The sequence below is a fragment of the Paramormyrops kingsleyae genome, chromosome 21 (genome assembly GCF_048594095.1).
Source record: "Paramormyrops kingsleyae isolate MSU_618 chromosome 21, PKINGS_0.4, whole genome shotgun sequence".
NCBI classification, from domain to species: Eukaryota; Metazoa; Chordata; class Actinopteri; order Osteoglossiformes; family Mormyridae; genus Paramormyrops; species Paramormyrops kingsleyae.
In genome coordinates, this window is record NC_132817.1 from 2,307,542 (window position 1) to 2,325,283 (window position 17,742).

The 17,742-nt window shown below is 52.6% G+C and overlaps 1 protein-coding gene across 2 annotated transcripts in view; it reads right to left on the reverse strand.

Annotated features, from left to right (window-relative positions):
- Positions 1-17,742, reverse strand: part of glis1a (GLIS family zinc finger 1a) — a 72,570-nt gene that overhangs the window by 45,345 nt on the left and 9,483 nt on the right. For both annotated transcript variants that reach the window (XM_023815898.2, XM_023815897.2), the window contains exons 3-4: positions 3,668-3,857; positions 1,421-2,501 (exon numbers count right to left, since the gene is read on the reverse strand). In XM_023815898.2, the coding sequence (XP_023671666.2) occupies positions 1,421-2,501; positions 3,668-3,857 (1,271 nt within the window). The remainder of the gene's footprint in view (positions 1-1,420; positions 2,502-3,667; positions 3,858-17,742) is intronic.

Consider the following 17,742-nt stretch of genomic DNA (forward strand, 5'->3'; position numbering starts at 1 on the left):
CATGTAAATCAATTCTACGTAACACAGAGAGGCAAGACAAAATAAACAGCAGGCTCCCCTTTCCTGCAGTACGCCATGCGCAATAATATTTGACTTGAATCACCGGACTTCTAACATTTTTGAAGCACACAGTGACCCGTGATTTCCGGCCAAAGAACACTGACTGCTTGAGAGTGAAATACGACAAAACCTGTGTGGCTACTTGCTGCTTGATTGGGAATCTGATCATCTGACCCTTTCTTATGATTACAGATTAGAACACGTGCTACGTGTCTGTGACGTCATCTGGCTGAAAAAGTAAAGCTTACAGGTGCCAACAAAAGTAAAGCTTACAGGTGCTGCCCTGAGTGTACACACTGGGAGCACGAGGCTAACACTGACAGCCACACTGTACTGGGCACGTAACACTGACAGCCACACTGTACTGGGCACGTAACACTGACAGCCACACTGTACTGGGCACGTAACACTGACAGCCACACTGTACTGGGCACGTAACACTGACAGCCACACTGTACTGGGCATGTAACACTGACAGCCACACTGTACTGGGCACGTAACACTGACAGCCACACTGTACTGGGCACGTAACACTGACAGCCACACTGTACTGGGCACGTAACACTGACAGCCACACTGTACTGGGCACGTAACACTGACAGCCACACTGTACTGGGCACGTAACACTGACAGCCACACTGTACTGGGCACGTAACACTGACAGCCACACTGTACTGGGCACGTAACACTGACATTAACAGCCATACTGCACTGGGAGCATAAGGCTAAAGCTAGCAGCTACACTGCACTGGGAGCATGACGCTAAAGCTAGCAGCCACACTGCACTGGGAGCATGACGCTAAAGCTAGCAGCCACACTGCACTAGGAACATGAACAGAGGTGGACATTACAGGTCCAGACAATATTAGTCCAGACCAAGATTTTGCTTCAACCAACCAAGTGAGTACTCAGTGACAGTGACTGTTTTTGTTAAATTGGTTGATTGAAGCAAAATCTTGATCTGGATTTTTACTTTCTGGACCTGAAATGTCCACCTCTGAGCATGAGGCTAAAATTAAAAGCGAGTCAGGTCCCCAGGTCGGGCTCTATCCACACACTGTGTGAAATCTGCACAACTCTGGGGATCAGTTCGCTTCCCCCTTTCTGAGTGTGTCAATCTGCTGACTCACCCCTTTCTAAGTTTGTTAAAAAGGTAACAGAGCTTTTCTTAAGTGTGTTCTGACCAGCTACCAGACATCTGACCTTGCTTTTCTTAATGGGCTCCAAAGTTACACTCTAGCATCTCCAAAATCTTTACATTTTATATGTCACAGTTAACACAGCTGAACGCCACCCCAGCAAAGCTCAGAGGCTCGGCTTTAATCACGACACCCCCTGATTGATGAAAGACGAGGCTCACCATGCACTTGTTGGGCTTCTCCCCGGAGTGGACCCGCATGTGGATCAGCAGCTTGTAGCGGGCATTGAACGGCTTGTAGCGGCGCACACAGCCAGCCCAGAAGCAGGTGAAGTCCTCGCCCTTGCGCTGGTCGATGTGCACTTTTTCGATGTGCCTCACCAGCTCCTCCTGCTGGCCGTAGGCGGCGCTGCAGTCGATCCATCGGCAAGCCTGCCGGTCCCCAGGGGCGCCGCCGTCCTCCTCACTGTCCGGAGCTCCGACGGGGCCAGGGGCCTTGGCCGGCAGCACGGCAGATACTGGCAGCAGGGAGCCCATGCCTGGACTGAAGTACTGGTGCAGGTGGTATGGCGGGGGGAGGCTGGGCGGCGGCGGCAGATACAGTTCGTCTTCTGCCGGTGAGAGCTCATCGTTGGGCTCCTGTTTCAGGGAGCCGCCGCCACGCTGGCAGCTCGCCAGGAGCCCCGGCTGCACGTCCGGCCGTAGGAAGCCGAGGCCTTCAGCCGGCTCGGCCGCTGCCAGGGGAGGGGGGCGCGGCGGCGGCTGCATGGGGCCCCGGCCCTCGCTGAGACTCCGCTCTGGGTCGCCGGGCTCCGCCGACAAGGAGGATGAGGAAGAGGAGGTGGAGCAGAAGGAGAGCAAGCAGGGGGCCGGCGAGCGGGGCCGTGGGCTGAGTGGGGGCGGGTGGCCAGGGGAGCCAGTCCTCAGGCCGTTGACGCGCGCCACCACAGACATCTGCGGCGAGCAGATGATGGCGGTGATATCGATCCCTTCCGTAGCAGTGCCACTGACCGGGGCCGCCGACAGGCCCCGCCTCCTCAGGCCACCGGCATGCTGAGCCCGCGCCGACTGATGGGCGGGGGACAGAGACCCAGGGGAGGGGCAGCCTTCATTATTAAACGAGCAGGATGACAGTGTGCCCTTGGAAGGGACGAGGCCCCCACCTGTCCCCGCCCCCTCAGCGCAGGGGACGAGTTCGGAGCCGGATGGAACCCCCAGCGCGGGCTTGTACCGCTCCTGTTTGATGTGCTGCAGCGGCCGGCTGACCCCCAGTGCTAGGAATGCTCCCGGGAAGCCGGAGGACCTGCGGGACAGAGGGGGGAATTAGGCAAGGAGTGAAGGAGTGTGAACGGCCCACTGACAATGGACGGGAGCTGTGCCGGGGCAACCCGCTACCTGAGACAGAAATCATTGGGCGAAACATGGCGACCGTCAGCCGGGTCTCAATGCACCACAGCGCAAAGCTGCATGAGGATGGCGAATGGCGGGGCTGTCCCCCCCCCTCCAAAGCGTACAGGCTCTAAATTACGGATGATGAGGTAATAAATAATCGTATTCGATTAGGGTGATGTTGTGCTGGTTTGGAGTTACACATTTAAAAAGATATTTCAGAAAGAGCCGGCAAGCTAAGGGCGATATGTGAAAGAGAGACTGCCGTGAAGGCCTGAGGAAGCCCCATGCGCCTGGCCCTCGTGTGCTGCATGCACAAAGCTCACTATTATTGTGGGAATCTTCCCAGTATGAATGGGAAGGAGTTCATATTTCCCCATGCACTGCTGTGATCTTTCCCATAATAATTCCTGTCAGTTCCCTCATTATAGATTTAGCATAAGACTCCCATGAGATCTGAGATGGCCCCTCTATTCTTCTCTGTGCATGAAAGGATCACCTTCTTCCAGCTCTCCACCACAGCTGACGGGGCAGCAACAGGTCACTGTAAAATGGGGCGGCATGACGGAGGAGAGTACAGACGCCCCGGCAGCCTATGGTCACCCTGTCAGGTTACAGACGCCCCACCAGCCTACCACCACCCTGTCAGTCTACAGACGATGGTATGATAAAGTGAAACTGCAGGGAAACCCCACTGCAGCCATATCCAGATCAGCCCACTGAGCCACTTCCAGGAAGAATCCTTTATGAATCATACAAGCCTGCATGTTCAAACAAAATCTGGCAATTTTCAGTACCGCTATTTATCTAGTTAGACTTTCTTTAACAGTGTCAAATTTAATCAAGTCATAGAGTAGAGACCTGGACAGCCTGTATTAGACATACATTTGATAATTTATTTCAGGCCAGCTTCCTGCATAATCTCTGGACACAATAAAACACTGTCCTGGCCGGCCAGCTAATCCTGGTGGGGGCTGCACTTTGGAGATGCTTAACAAAAATAAAACCCATTTACTCTGTGTAAATGTTACTAATCAGCCCTGGCAAACACATCATCATGTATCACTGCTGTTGTGTTACCTTGTGTCATGGTGCTGGTTGCCATGGAGACAGAGGTCCGGCGTGGCATGCTCACAGACAGCCGTAAAATGTGCATCTCCTGGCTGGCTGCCTGCGTGCCCCGGCCCCCCCAGCACGCACTCTCCAGTTGTTGCCCCCACCTCTGGTCCCTCTTTCTTCCCGGGGCAGAAGAGATGGCTGCCCCCGTTACCTGTAACACATGAGAGATGACGTGCCATTTACAGAGGAAGGAGAGACAGGCAGGCAGGCAGGGTGTGGGAACAGACAGACAGGAAGGATGTAGGCACAGACAGGCAGGCAGGCAGGGTGTGGGAACAGACAGACAGGCAGACAGGGTGTGGGAACAGACAAACAGGAAGGATGTAGGCACAGACAGACAGGCAGGCAGGGTGTGGGAACAGACAGACAGGAAGGATGTAGGCACAGACAGACAGGCAGGCAGGGTGTGGGAACAGACAGACAGGCAGGCAGACAAGCAGGGTATGGGAACAGAGAGAGAGACAGGCAGTGTATAGGCACAGACAGACCAGCAGACCAGCTAGGTACAGATGCTGGGACACAAGCTCAGAAGGTTTCATGAGTGACTTGCTGGGTGGTATCTCTCATAATGCTGTGCAAAAGGGGCCTGTTTCAAAATGGGTTCAATATTGTGTTAAGATAGAGCACATCTTATTGCCAAACTGATGAGCAGAAACAACATTCTAAAAGCTTGATGTGATTCAGACATCTCAGACCATGTCAGATAGCCCCCCCCCCATCGCTGTTATTCATTTTTATGCTTTTCTGATCTGGAGAAGCAGAACATGGAGATGTCACCGTAGGCACATGGGAGAGCCACAGGGCCAATAAGAAGCATGTTCACACCGCCCCTCCACCCCCACACCCTTGCACCCACCCCCTACAGGATCTCCGGAATCAAAGAGGGACACAAGTCAAACATCTGGACATCTGCTGAGCTTGTATGGCCCAGAAACTCGACCTATCACAGAGTCATTTGGTTCTTATCAAAATACTACGGTTCAGTGACGAGACGAGGTGAGGGGGCAGTAGGGAGAGCGAAAGGAAATACCTGGCCTACCGGGCGGGATTTCACCCGCTTAACTCAATTTCCCCTAATTCAATTCTCCTTTAATGATGTGACCGTTGGTGACATTGGCCTGACGGGGGGTTATTAATGCGAGAGCCCAAACATGTCTCAGCCAGTCAGAACCTGGGATGTGGCACACTGCACCGACCCGCGTTTGGCATCCCGCTGATTACGCCCACGGCCTCTCGACCTGTGTTTTTCCGGAGAGGCTCCTGCTGTAATACCCGGTACACTGGAGAAAAATCGGCAAAGACAGAAATAACAAAAAACGGTAACACAACCTTTTTATAATGTTCCCGCACCGCTCCAGGCCTCATGGGGTCTGCGCTTCTGTCATCTGGGAAAAATCAGGACGACTGCGCTCGGCTGCGCAGGAGTGTCACCTGTCACTGATCACCACTAGCATTCCGGCTCGCCATAAACATTGGCATTCCTGGGAGCCTACCGACAGCTAGCACTCCGGACATCATTTCCGGTCTGCTCCTAAATCACCCAGCATGCCCAGGTCACATGACAGACAGCCCCCCACAGAGCAGAAAGACACCCTCTGTCTGGTTTTTTGCATTAGCTGTCTGCTTTGTTATATTCAGAAATAAGCTGAAGGATTTTCAAATATAACATGTAGCTCATCTGTTAATATTAACAGGAGGTTGTTTGTTACTGGGTTATTTTTTATCGAGGTTATGTTACAGGGACCTGTGGGCACTGTCAGGACACACTGAGGGACCCCCAGGTACTGATGCTTATGATGTCACGGTGGGAGGAGCCTGCAGTTCGTGGTCACTGTCTCTGTGTCCTCTCCACCTCTCCCTACGCTGTGACCATGGTTGCTAGGTAACCAGACACAAACACACACACACACACACACACACACACACAGATTAGGTATCTATATTTTTGTGGGGACTCTGGATCTACAGTATGAGCAAAACTCTAATACCAAATATGATTACCTTAACCGCTACCCAGCCCTAACCTTAACCATAAGTAACCAATCAAAATACAAGGCTTTTGGCATTTTTAATTTTTTGTTTGCAATCACAGATTTTTATAAAATTGAGTTTCCCCTTCCAGGGGGCGAGAAATGGTTCCCATAAGGTTAAGACAACAGGTTTTTATAACATTGTGGGGACATTTGGTCACCAAACTGAAAATATTCATAACACATGCAGACATACAGACACAGAGAGAGACACACAGCACAGTCTCATCATCTAAGCACAGGCAGGGAACGGACACGGCATTGAGGGCTCAGAGATAGCTGAGCTGAAACAACGTTCCCACAATGCCACTGCGATGTTCCGCATAAACCAGGCTCCAGCTAAGATTACAGCACTACAGAGCATCACATAAAAGCTTTATAGAGCTCCGCATGGAACATTAAAAGAAAACAGCCTATATATTAAAATAAACATTTCCGTCTGAAAGAAAAAGGCCCTTTTTAACTTTTGAAGTTTGCTCAACTTGGCAGAAAGACAACATCAGTGCCCAAAACATCTGGGTTTCCATGTGAATATTTATTTCAAATTGCTGTCATCGGTGAAACCGTGAATAGGCAGAAATCACATGGGTCCATGCTTGATGAGCCGACCAATGAAAGCGAACCATCAAAAGCAGCCAAAGGCCAGATCGGCAGGCCTCTAGCTCGTGCACCGAGACGGTCCCCATCATCTGGTCCCCATCATCGCTCTCCTCCTCACAGCTTACAGGTAGAAGTACATCTGCAGCTTCATAGTGACAGAAGCCGTGTGGAGTCACAGTGAGTGGGGGGGCCATGTGGTGTCCTGGGGACGGGGGGCCGTGCAGCATTACAGTGATGGGGGGTCCGTGCGGCGTGACGCTGATGGGGGGGTCCGTGCGGCGTGACGCTGATGGGGGGGGGGTCCGCGCGGCGTTACGCTGATGGGGGGGGCCCGTGCGGCGTTACGCTGATGGGGGGGGCCCGTGCGGCGTGACGCTGATGGGGGGGTCCGTGCGGCGTTACGCTGATGGGGGGGGCCCGTGCGGCGTGACGCTGATGGGGGGGTCCGTGCGGCGTTACGCTGATGGGGGGGTCCGTGCGGCGTTACGCTGATGGGGGGGTCCGTGCAGCGTTACGCTGATGGGGGGGGTCCGTGCGGCGTTACGCTGATGGGAGGGGTCCGTGCGGCGTTACGCTGATGGGGGGTCCGTGCGGCGTTACGCTGATGGGGGTCCATGCGCCATCATGGTGACGGAGGTCCATGTGCGCATGCGGCGGCATGTGGCGTCACAGTAATGTCATCTTGGCTGCCTCCCCCCACCCCTGGACAGGATCCCCACCTCACACGTCGGCACCATCAAGTCACTTACAGATAATTTCTCCCAGATTGGCTCAGGATGAGACGGCCATTACCTGCAGCCATTCCAAGGCTTCCCGGCAGCCACTGGACGGGTGATCAAAGAAGTCACCTCCACAGCGCCCCCCACAGGCCCTCTAGCAGACTCAAAGGGCAGCAGTGGTGGGTTATGCTACATACCTTGGACTGCAGTAAGAGACACAGCAGTAAGAGACACAGCAGTAAGAGAGCTTCACACCCTTGGACGCTGGGAGCTACACGGGAGACAGTGACATGCGGCAGCAACAACACACCACGGCTGATGTCTGAATCCCTTTGCATTATGGGCTAGAAAAGGCTGTGAAAGATGCAGGTCTTTCTGAAGCAGCTGCAGTGTCTCTCTACTCCCTGCTACTATATGGGGCAGACTCTAACCGCCACTAACTGCCCACCTCGTTCCATCCATCCTGCTGCCCCTGTGGGACCTTCCACATCTGATGTGCAGATGGGGCTAGCATCATTAAGTGTAATTGCTGATAATCTCAGGTGATCTTTTATTTCGGTGACACGTAATTCTGCCAGATTCTGGGCCGGCCTCTTCAGCTGCCTCATGGTGCTTTACCTGCGGCACGGCAGTGCCGGTGGATGCCGTCAGACCGGCCACAGCTTAATGATCGCTGCTTCTCCGAGATGTCAAAAATGCGAAGCAGATGTTATGGGCAGAGTCTGCGCTCTCACTACAAGCTGCATGCACTCCCTTCGCTGTGATCGGCATGCATTCCCTTCTCCGCGTGCTCCGTGCGCTCCCCTCGGCTGCGTGCTCCGTGCGCTCCCCTCGCTGCGTGCGCTCCCCTCAACGCGTGCTCCGTGCGCTCCTTTGGCTGCGTGCTCCGTGCGCTCCCCTCGCTGCGTGCGCTCCCCTCGCTGCGTGCGCTCCCCTCGCTGCGTGCTCCGTGCGCTCCTTTGGCTGCGTGCTCCGTGCGCTCCCCTCGCTGCGTGCGCTCCCCTCGCTGCGTGCGCTCCCCTCGCTGTCAGCTCCATGCACTTGGGGACCATGGGCATCAGGACTGACAGTTCGATGCTTCCGGAGAGTCTCGATGACATACTAAGGTCCTCGGTGTTGCTGTTCGGCCAGTTAATAATGACCGGGTCTCCCTCCCACATCTTGCGGGTCATGGACAGGCATGCCTAGCCAATGTCATAGCTGCACTCTCCCGCCTGTCTCATCATCACTGCTTACCGCATGTGTTGTGTATTATGCATGAAACTTGGCTAATGAGCCCTCCAGTATTCTGAGGCCTGCAAAACACCAAAACTGGCTGCGGTCTGTGTGTCCACATCTCTGGGCATCATTCAACCTCAGTCACCCTGCACTGGGGGGCACAGAGTTAAAGGTCAGGAGCTCACTGAGCATGCTCAGTCACCAGAGCCAATCAGACGGCAGTAAGGGTCTGACAGGACACAGGAAGCTGCCGCTGTAAGCTTATAATGCACATTATATTGCCTGTGTTGGCACATGGACCCCCAACTTTTACAGGACATATTTGTTGTCTTAGGCATGTGCTTATTCTAGGAATGCTATGGGTAAAAGTCAGGCAGAAGCAGCCAAGCCCAGAGGGAAAGGATTCTGTGAGCAAGAGCTTATTACTGAAAAGTTAACTGCAAAAGTCAGGTAGAAGCAGCTGAGTGCAGAGGGATAGATAGCACAGTAGATCAGACTGATGGCTCAGGTAGATCTACACGCTTCTCGCTGCCCCCTAGGGGCACTTCACTGCTATCACTGCATCACTAATCAGTCCTGAGAGATTCAGACGCCTCCCATCAGTCTGATGACGCTGATATATAATGATACAGAAGAGACCTCTGCATTGTGTCACTTTTGGATGCATTATATAACAATGGGCAGCTACAAACGACTGCATCCAGAAGCTGGCAAATGAGAGACAGACAGAGAGAGGGAGAAAGAAAGAGGGATTTTCTCAGTGACTTGCTCTCCATTTTAAAACAGTGACTTTAGCTTATAGTATTTTGAAGGTGCAAGGTGTTTCCACACACCTGAACCACTGACAGGAGCGTTCACATCCCACACACCTGAACCACTGACAGGAGCGTTCACATCCCACACACCTGAACCACTGACAGGAGCGTTCACATCCCACACACCTGAACCACTGACAGGAGCGTTCACATCCCACACACCTGAACCACTGACAGGAGCGTTCACATCCCACACACCTGAACCACTGACAGGAGCGTTCACATCCCACACACTGAACACCCATGGTAAGCAGCAATGAGCCTCAGAGACCAGAGGGACCACAAGAACACACAGGAATCCCTCCGAGTTGTGGGAGCGCCACCCTGCTGGCCATGTCCCAGCAGCACAGTGCCATGTCGCCCTTGATAACTGCAGAGAAAAGCCCTGTGATCTCAGAGGCTTGCCGGGAGAGCATCTCCCTGGTCATTCACACTCTCTGACCTCCAGCTAAGGTTACATTCACCTTGGTTCGAATTAACACTTTAGGTTGGCACATGTCACCACCTGCTGGTCACAGGTTGTCACTTGTGGCTTCCCCAGTCTTACCTCGGACAGTCATGTCCTGGCGAGGTTGTTGTGCCCTTTTTATGGTACATTATGAAGTACCACGTGATTTTCGGAATGTAAAAACTCTAATCCTCCCTATAGGTCACAGCAGGCAGAGAGCTCCGTATAGATCACAGAACCCTCTACAGGTCACAGAGGGCACAGAGGCCCCTATAGATCACAGAGCCCCCTATTGGGCAGTGGCCCCTAAAGATCACAGAGCCCCATACTGGGCACAGAGCCCCCTATTGGTCACAGAGTCCCCAATAGGGCACAGAACCCCCAATTGGTCACAGAGTCCCCAATAGGGCACAGAGCCCCCAATTAGGTCACAGAGCCCCCTATAGGTCACAGAGCCCCCTATAGGTCACAGAGCCCCCAATTAGGTCACAGAGCCCCCTATAGGTCACAGAGCCCCCTATAGGTCACAGAGCCCCCAATAGGGCACAGAGCCCCCAATAGGACACAGAGCCCAGCTAGCCGGCCTGACAGAGCAGTGGGCGGCAGCCCCCCCACTACCCCTGCTGAAACACGGAGAGCTTTGGGTGAGCAGAGAGATCAGAGGCCTGCAGCCTCCTGTGCGCTTAGCTGGGCTCTTTGAAGGGCCCCCCAAAGGCCGCGTTGATTGGGCTCCTGGCACGGAGCACCGTGCTCCTGGGCCTCCGGTGATTCCGTTTATGGAAACGGCGCCGTGCCGATCGGGAACATCACGCCGTATCACGGCAACAGCCTGACTCAGGAGCTGCCCCCCCCCACCGGCCAGGTCTTAGTATTTACAGGAGAGCCCAAATCTGTGAGAAAATGCAATTGGATGCAGATGGCAGGAAATTCCAGCGAGATGACAGCGGCCAAATACAAACCACAGGAGGTGGAAAAGGGCCGGAGACGTGCCGGGCGGCTCAGACGTGGGACGCACACATGCCCCGCCCTCTCCTCTAAGGCTACTCACCGATTTGTAACCATTTCATATTTAAGAGATTCATAACGACGTCCTGCGAAAATGCTGCTTGGAAGCCTGAGTCATTAGGAAGCGATTTCAGCAGCTCACAGAGAGCGGCTTAAAGTGCTTGTAATTGCAATGTAAATTAAATGGAAATACCATTTGAAAATGATTATTTTGTTGCCAGAGAATTGTAGCACCTATTACAATACTCAGAGGAAATGCTTCTTAATGGTCACGGCGAGAGGCATTTACGTGAGAAAATCTCACTCTTGTTTCTGTAATGACTGATTTTCTCTAGAGAAAAAAAATCATATTAAAGTTAAATGTTCAAAGTGCTGTCTGTAATTTGGATTTTATGACCTCTGTTCAGCATAAACAGAATACTTTTAATTCAGTTTGCTGAGTAACAAGGATTAATCAAACATGGAAATGTGATTACTCACATTTAACTGTCTTATTTAACTCCGGAACAAGTTTTTAAACTTAATACTCAGCCAATAATTGTAAATTTTGCTTTATCTATTTACTCATTTCCTGACATTTTCAGGTCCACGCCAACTGGGTGAAATGTTATGATCAAAGCGCACAGACTGGGGACTTTGATAAATGTTCACGGCGTCATAATGTGCCCGAACATCCCAGAGTGATTCCTTTGGTGAGGCATGGGGCGGAATGACGCAATGCGCTGCAGCAGATCATCACCGCCACACTTCTCCTAAATCACCCGGCTTGGAAGCGGCTTCCAGCTCAGAGAAGAAACACGGCTTCAAAACCACGGAAACGATGTCATTCAACACATCGACGGTTCGGATGGAGCTCTGTGCTATCAAAGGAACGGGAGATGAATAGTCAATGCGAAGGAACGGTCGGGTTTGACTGGGGCTGCAGAACAAGGCAGATCCACAGGACAAAGGCCTGAGCTCAGACACGCTGGAGATGTGCACTGCTCCCTCCTCACATGCCTCCATGACCCTCAGAGGACCTTCTGAAGAGAAACGAATCGGGTGGAAACGGTGTGTACAGTGTTTCAGCGTAAAGATCCAGAGCTGACATCAAAGAGGTCATTCGTGGGGTCGGCGTTTCATCACACGCGAATAATCCCCTCTGAGGCACCGGCCGGGTGTAACGGGGCGCGGATATTCACACGCACCTCACACGCCATCCTCAGAGATCCAGCGATACGCCAGCTTAGGGGAGCATAAAACTGACATCAGAGATGACAGGATGAGATCTCCATCTGAGCTGGACCAGCAGCTCACGTGCGTTCATGTCAGGACTAAATCTGCTGTTTTAACGGTGAAGCTGACTTTACCAGCAATAGTGGAAATTTCCAGTATATAAGGCTCCCACAGGGGAATTTTATGACTGCATATTCTCATGTGAGTGCAGGGAATCACGGGCATTTGGGTTTATTTCCCTTCCCGTCTTATTTCACGCTTCCCCTAACTTCCTGACGTTTTCCTGTGAACGCAGACAGTGCACATCTGAAGCACGGCAGTGGTGAAATTCCCAGGAGACACACACACACACACAGAAACACAGACAGACACACAGACAGACAGACGTGCGCACACACACACACACACACACACACACACACACAGAGAAACACAGACAGACACACAGAAACACAGACAGACAGACGCACACACACACACACACACACACACAGAAACACAGACAGACAGACACACACACACACAGAAACACAGACAGACACAGACACACAGCTACCATGAGGACTTGTGTACTTAGCAGGCAGTTTTCACTGGTTTCTGTCTTGTTTTGACTTCTCAGGAGATGAACAGACAGACTTCCACATGTCTCCCAGGTGAGTCAGCTGCTCGGATGCCTATATTTTATTGTTTCCGTTTTTTATTTTTTTTTAGAATGCAGGGAGAAATCGAGGGTTGAGGGCCTTGCTCAGGGGCCAAAGAACAACACAGGGACTTGAACCAGTGACCTTCAATCACAGCATTTTAACCCCCTGAGCAGTACAGCACGCTCCAGGTTCTGGGGCTCGGATAGGGCTACTGTCAGGACCTCGGAGCCGGCCGGACTGTGGCATGACAGCACTCTCTCTCATTTCAGCATCCCCTTTGAAGCAGGAATGTTCCGGCATTACCAAGACCTTCTAAGCAGCGACTCAAAGGGCTGGATCATGAGTAAGAGAGGAACATCTGTGAGACGGGGTTAGTCACCTCGCAGCAGCAGCCGGCGGCCGTCAGACCTCCGCGCTCCCGTTTACAAAGGAACCATTGATGAGATGGTTTGAACAGTGTTCCTGTAACGTTTGTTAGAAACCAAACAGGCCTGTATGACAAAGAATGTGTTATGATACCACACTGCAGCCAGTGGGCATTTCAGAGCCCTGCAGAGGGGGGGCTGGCTTCGCATCTCTCCGCCAGGAAAAGCTTTTTGTTCAGAAGAGCTTGGGGACGGGTTGTGGGACAAGCAGGTGAGGCCAGGGTCATGGACACCGTTAGCCATTCCTGCGGGGCCCCCTGGGGGGGGTTTGAGTGGAATAGACGTCTGGAGACCGACAGAGGATGAGATAGCCACCGTGGATGCGGTGAGGGTATTGGGGGGGCAGCGAGCAGGGAACGGAAACATGGCAACTCACAGTGCAGGGAACACACACATTACAGAAAAACGCCAGCCATCAGCACTGCCGGGGGAGGCTGTGTGGCCCTCAGAAAGGGGGCCATTTGCTGGGCACCGGGGCCAGGCATGCTCTGCTGATCCCTCACGCACAGCCCCTCCTGCACCCGGCCCCCCTGCCAGCCGGGTCTCCAAACCCATAAAAGGACCCCCCCTTTCATTTTCTTTTCCCGAATGGAGCTTTGAAATGCAAATATCTGTTTGCTTAGCAGGAAATAACGTAAAACGAAAGAAAGATCTTAGAAGAGAAAACTGTAAGTGAAATCTGAATTTGACACTGGAATCCATTTTCCATGACCCGTAAGAAACCGGAACAATCCCGCCAGTCTGGATTCGCGCATAACCTGTTTCGAGGTGCACAGCCGTCTTCAGTGGAGACACGGCATCCATTTCTGAAGTGAACTTTCTGCTGCTACCATAAACGATGTAAAGGCACCAACATGAAAATAATCAACGCGACTCAAATATGTTGCCGCAAATATTTGTGTCTGGGAGGAAGTCGGGCAGAGAGCCTGCTCTCTCGGCAGGCCGCTGACGTCAGCACAACAAGGACCCATTTTTTTTTAAGTTACGGAGCCGCTGGGTATCCGTGACGACCGTGCAGTGTAAACGCATCACATTCACAGGAATTCCACATGACATCCCATCCCGCAAAGCCGATCCGGCGCCTTTAAAGCAGAGTCCAATTCAAACTGTGCAGCCACATTCCTCTGATGTGCAAGAAAACACCCAGCGGCACTGTGCGGCACTGTGCGGATCTAAGGACATCGCCTCTCATCAGGCCCCCAGTGACGCCTACCTCCTTTTAGTTTTTCGTTCTAAAAAAGCTTAGAGAGAGGCTGCACGTCCGGACTCAGAAAAGCCGGCAGAGAGTAGAGTAAGCGGCCCCTTACAGTGGCTACATATCAGAGTCATCACAGGTACAGTGACAGACAGAGCACAGCTACATGTGAGGGGAGCACATCACTCTCCCCGTTTTTTGGGCAGGTCTCCATTGAGAGCAGGAGAATGTAAACAGAGGCAGAGAGGAAGGGAGGCAGAGAGGGAGGGAGGCAGAGAGGGAGAGGCGGGGGCCTGGACTCCTGATTCGCAGTTCCATCGCTCAGAGTTCAGCCTGTAATTGCAGTCCCCACATCCGCACCCTCCCCACCATCTACAAACGCCCCAGCACACACCACTTCCCAGCCACGGGGATGGGGGGCCTTTCACATGGAAAACACTCCAGTGAGCAGCTGAGGCACCCGTCCCCCCCCCAGAGGAAACACGGTGTGGGTCAGTAGGACCACCTCTAATTAGCAAGTGCTTTGCCGTGAATGTTTAAAGCCGTTAGTGACTGCTGAGCTCGTCTCCAGCGGCTGTGCACCCCCCCCCCCCCCACCGACCACCATACTCACCAGACCCTGGGGCGATCACCAGTGATGCAAGCGACTCACCCGCCCCTCACTGTAACAGTACACAGCCCCCTAATTAGCGTCAGCCTACATCAATTAACCACAGTGCTCACGGCCGCTACGCTGGGCCCGCTGACGGAAAGCACCGTGACCCGATCATGTTCCACATCCCAGCGGCTTTAGGGGAGCAGAATTACAGAACTGCCCTGCGCCAAAGTGCCCCCCACAGGGGGGAGGCCACCCCACGCAGCTCAGGCTTTGCTTGGTGTGATTTGTTTTTGTTGGAGAGTCAGGAGAGGGTTCATACCAAACAAATTACAGCTGACACTTTCCTAGTGACCAATGAGAAGGACCGCTGCAGACATTCTGTCCAGCCCCGCATCTAATCTTCACATCCACTGGTTTAAATTGTAGCAGTGCGAGGTGCGCTTGGTTTAAGAGGTGAGCACAAGGCAGTAAGACACCTGCTTTCTTCATGAAGCACGGCAACAGCACAAAGAAAGCAAAGCAGAAGAAACGAAGAAGGCCTGAAGGACCTGAGGGATATGAAGGATGATAAGAACGTAGGGGATATGAGGAACCTGAAGGATGAGGACATGAGGGATCTGAGGGATTGAAAGATGTGAAGGACATGGGGAGATGTGAGGGATGTGAAAGATGATGAGAACGCAGGGGATACGAGGAACCTGAAGGATGTGAAGAACCTGGGGATATGAGGGATGTGAAGGACATGGGGGATTTGAGGGCCATGAAGGATGTGAAGGACATGGGAGGTGTGAGGGACGTGAAAGTTGTCAAAGACATGGAGAATGTGAGGGATGTGAAGAATGTGAAGGACATGCGGGTTCTGAGGGATTGAAAGATGTGAAGGACATGGGGAGATGTGAGGGATGTGAAAGATAAGAATGCAGGGGATATGAGGAACCTGAAGGATGTGAAGAACCTGGGGATATGAGGGATGTGAAGGACATGGGAGGTGTGAGGGACGTGAAAGTTGTCAAAGACATGGAGAATGTGAGGGATGTGAAGGACATGCGGGATCTGAGGGTCATGAAGGATGTGAAGGACTGAGGGTGTGAGGGACATGAATGATGTGAAGGACATGGGGATGTTAGGGACATAAAGGATGTGAAGGACATGTGGCATCTGAGGAATATGGAGGACAGGAGGTCCCTCGTGATGACCGCCTGCCTGAGGCCTTCCCCCTGTTGTAATACTCAGAGAGTGTAGCCTGCAGGCCAGGCTGACGTGCAGCACTGGGGTTTGCTGGAATCAAGTCGTGTGCAGAGCACAGATCAGCAGCACCACAGGCTTCCAAAAGCCCCAGCAGGAAGGTGACTGATGACACCTCCCAGGAGATATTACATCTGCCCTCCACTAAGCACCTGGCCCAGACCACACAGCAGATCCACCATAAAGCGTCTCGGGTCATTGCACTGGGGACAGCACCGTGCTCAAGATTTCATTTTCGATTCTGCACAAAAGAAAACTTTGACACATTGTGTAATCAGTGTGTCCTAGTGAATTGCTGTGCAGTGGGGTGGGGACGCCTGGTTTGAGTTAATCTGAGAACCTGAAAATGCACATTTGGTTAGTATGTGTCTCTGATTTGTGGCAGGGAGCAAACAGGCTGGTCATTTCCTGCTCTGTGACACTGAGGCTTCACTCACACAGCTTAATCCATCATTAGCCAAAGGGCTAAATGAAAACCAACTGTGCAGAACAATAAAACGATACGCCCAGGGAGGAATTTGCAGATAAAAGATTTTCCACCTGGCTCGGTTTGCGAAAGGTAGAGCCAATTCCTTACCAGCTGACCATCATGCTCCTCCTCACTGTGAAAATGGATGAAATTTGCAAGCAAAGAAATCAGCTTTGTCACACGTATTAAAAGTGTGAAATAAAGTTCATGCATAAAGCTTGGATCAGCTGCATCTATTTTTTTTATTGTATTTTCCACACATAAATTAGCAGGTATTCATGCAAAATCTGCTCCTGCTTAAAGCTTCTGCAGAGAGTACCACAAGAAGCCACATGATACAGAAAACATGATCATGTGATTGACTGTACTGTCAGGAGCCCTAGAGGTACCGTGCCGGGGTTAGGGTTACGATTCACCTGCATTATTCCAGATGCAACGTAACGATTGCCTGAACTGGGAGGAAGCTTTGCCAAATCTGCCGATCGCTGGGCTTCAGAGTGAGTGCATGGTACGGGGGCGGGAAGAGTGCACCCCCCCCCCCCCCCCAGCCACGTTAGGAGAGCCGCTTCACTGCTGAGCTTTCCTGAGCTCCTGCACACTCCTGTCAGTTCCGCCGTTTGCGAGCCCACAGGGCATTACACCATTCCCCAGATAAGCTCAAGAAAGACAGAGACAAGCCAAACGAAAGTGACGTCAGAAGCAAGTGACAAGCTGTGACCTGGAGTTAAACTGTGGGGCTGGGCGGGCAAGTCCCAGACCCCGGCTCATCTCAGGGGGCCGCAAGTGCAGATGAGCGGTGATCTCACAGTCAGCCCGGCACACGAGGTATCGATAATCCTCCTGGTCCAAAGTGAGGATGCACGCCGCCCCCCTGCTTTTTGTAAAAGCATTAAATGGTACGAAATAAGCATTAGCTCAATCTGCCACTGTAAGGCTCCTCCATCATAAATTTCAGCAGAGAGAAATTATTCAGTAAAGCGTCCTGCGGCCTAGTGCCTCATGGGAAATGGAGCTCTGTCCAATCATAGGAGGGGGTGGGGTGAGTGTGTCCTTCCAGCGAATACCAGCTGGGACCAGAGCCATCTATACTCCTGCACATGCAGCATCAGGCCAGAGGGGGCAGCACTAAACTCTGCGCTCACATCCACCAACACCGATCACTGTTTTACTGAGTGCCGTCGATGATCTGAGGGGCATTTCTGTGTTCTGACTCCTGTGAGGATTGCACTGCAGGTCTCTACCCAGCAGAACGTTCTAGAAGGGGCTCAGCAAGGTAGCAATCCTAGAACGCTGCTGCATCTGCCACAGTGCTACGGGGACAATCAGGACCACATGGGGACAGGTTGGAAACTCAGGGAGGGCGCAGGAACACTTAAGTTCCTCATTGTGCCAGAGTCACCCAAACAGAGG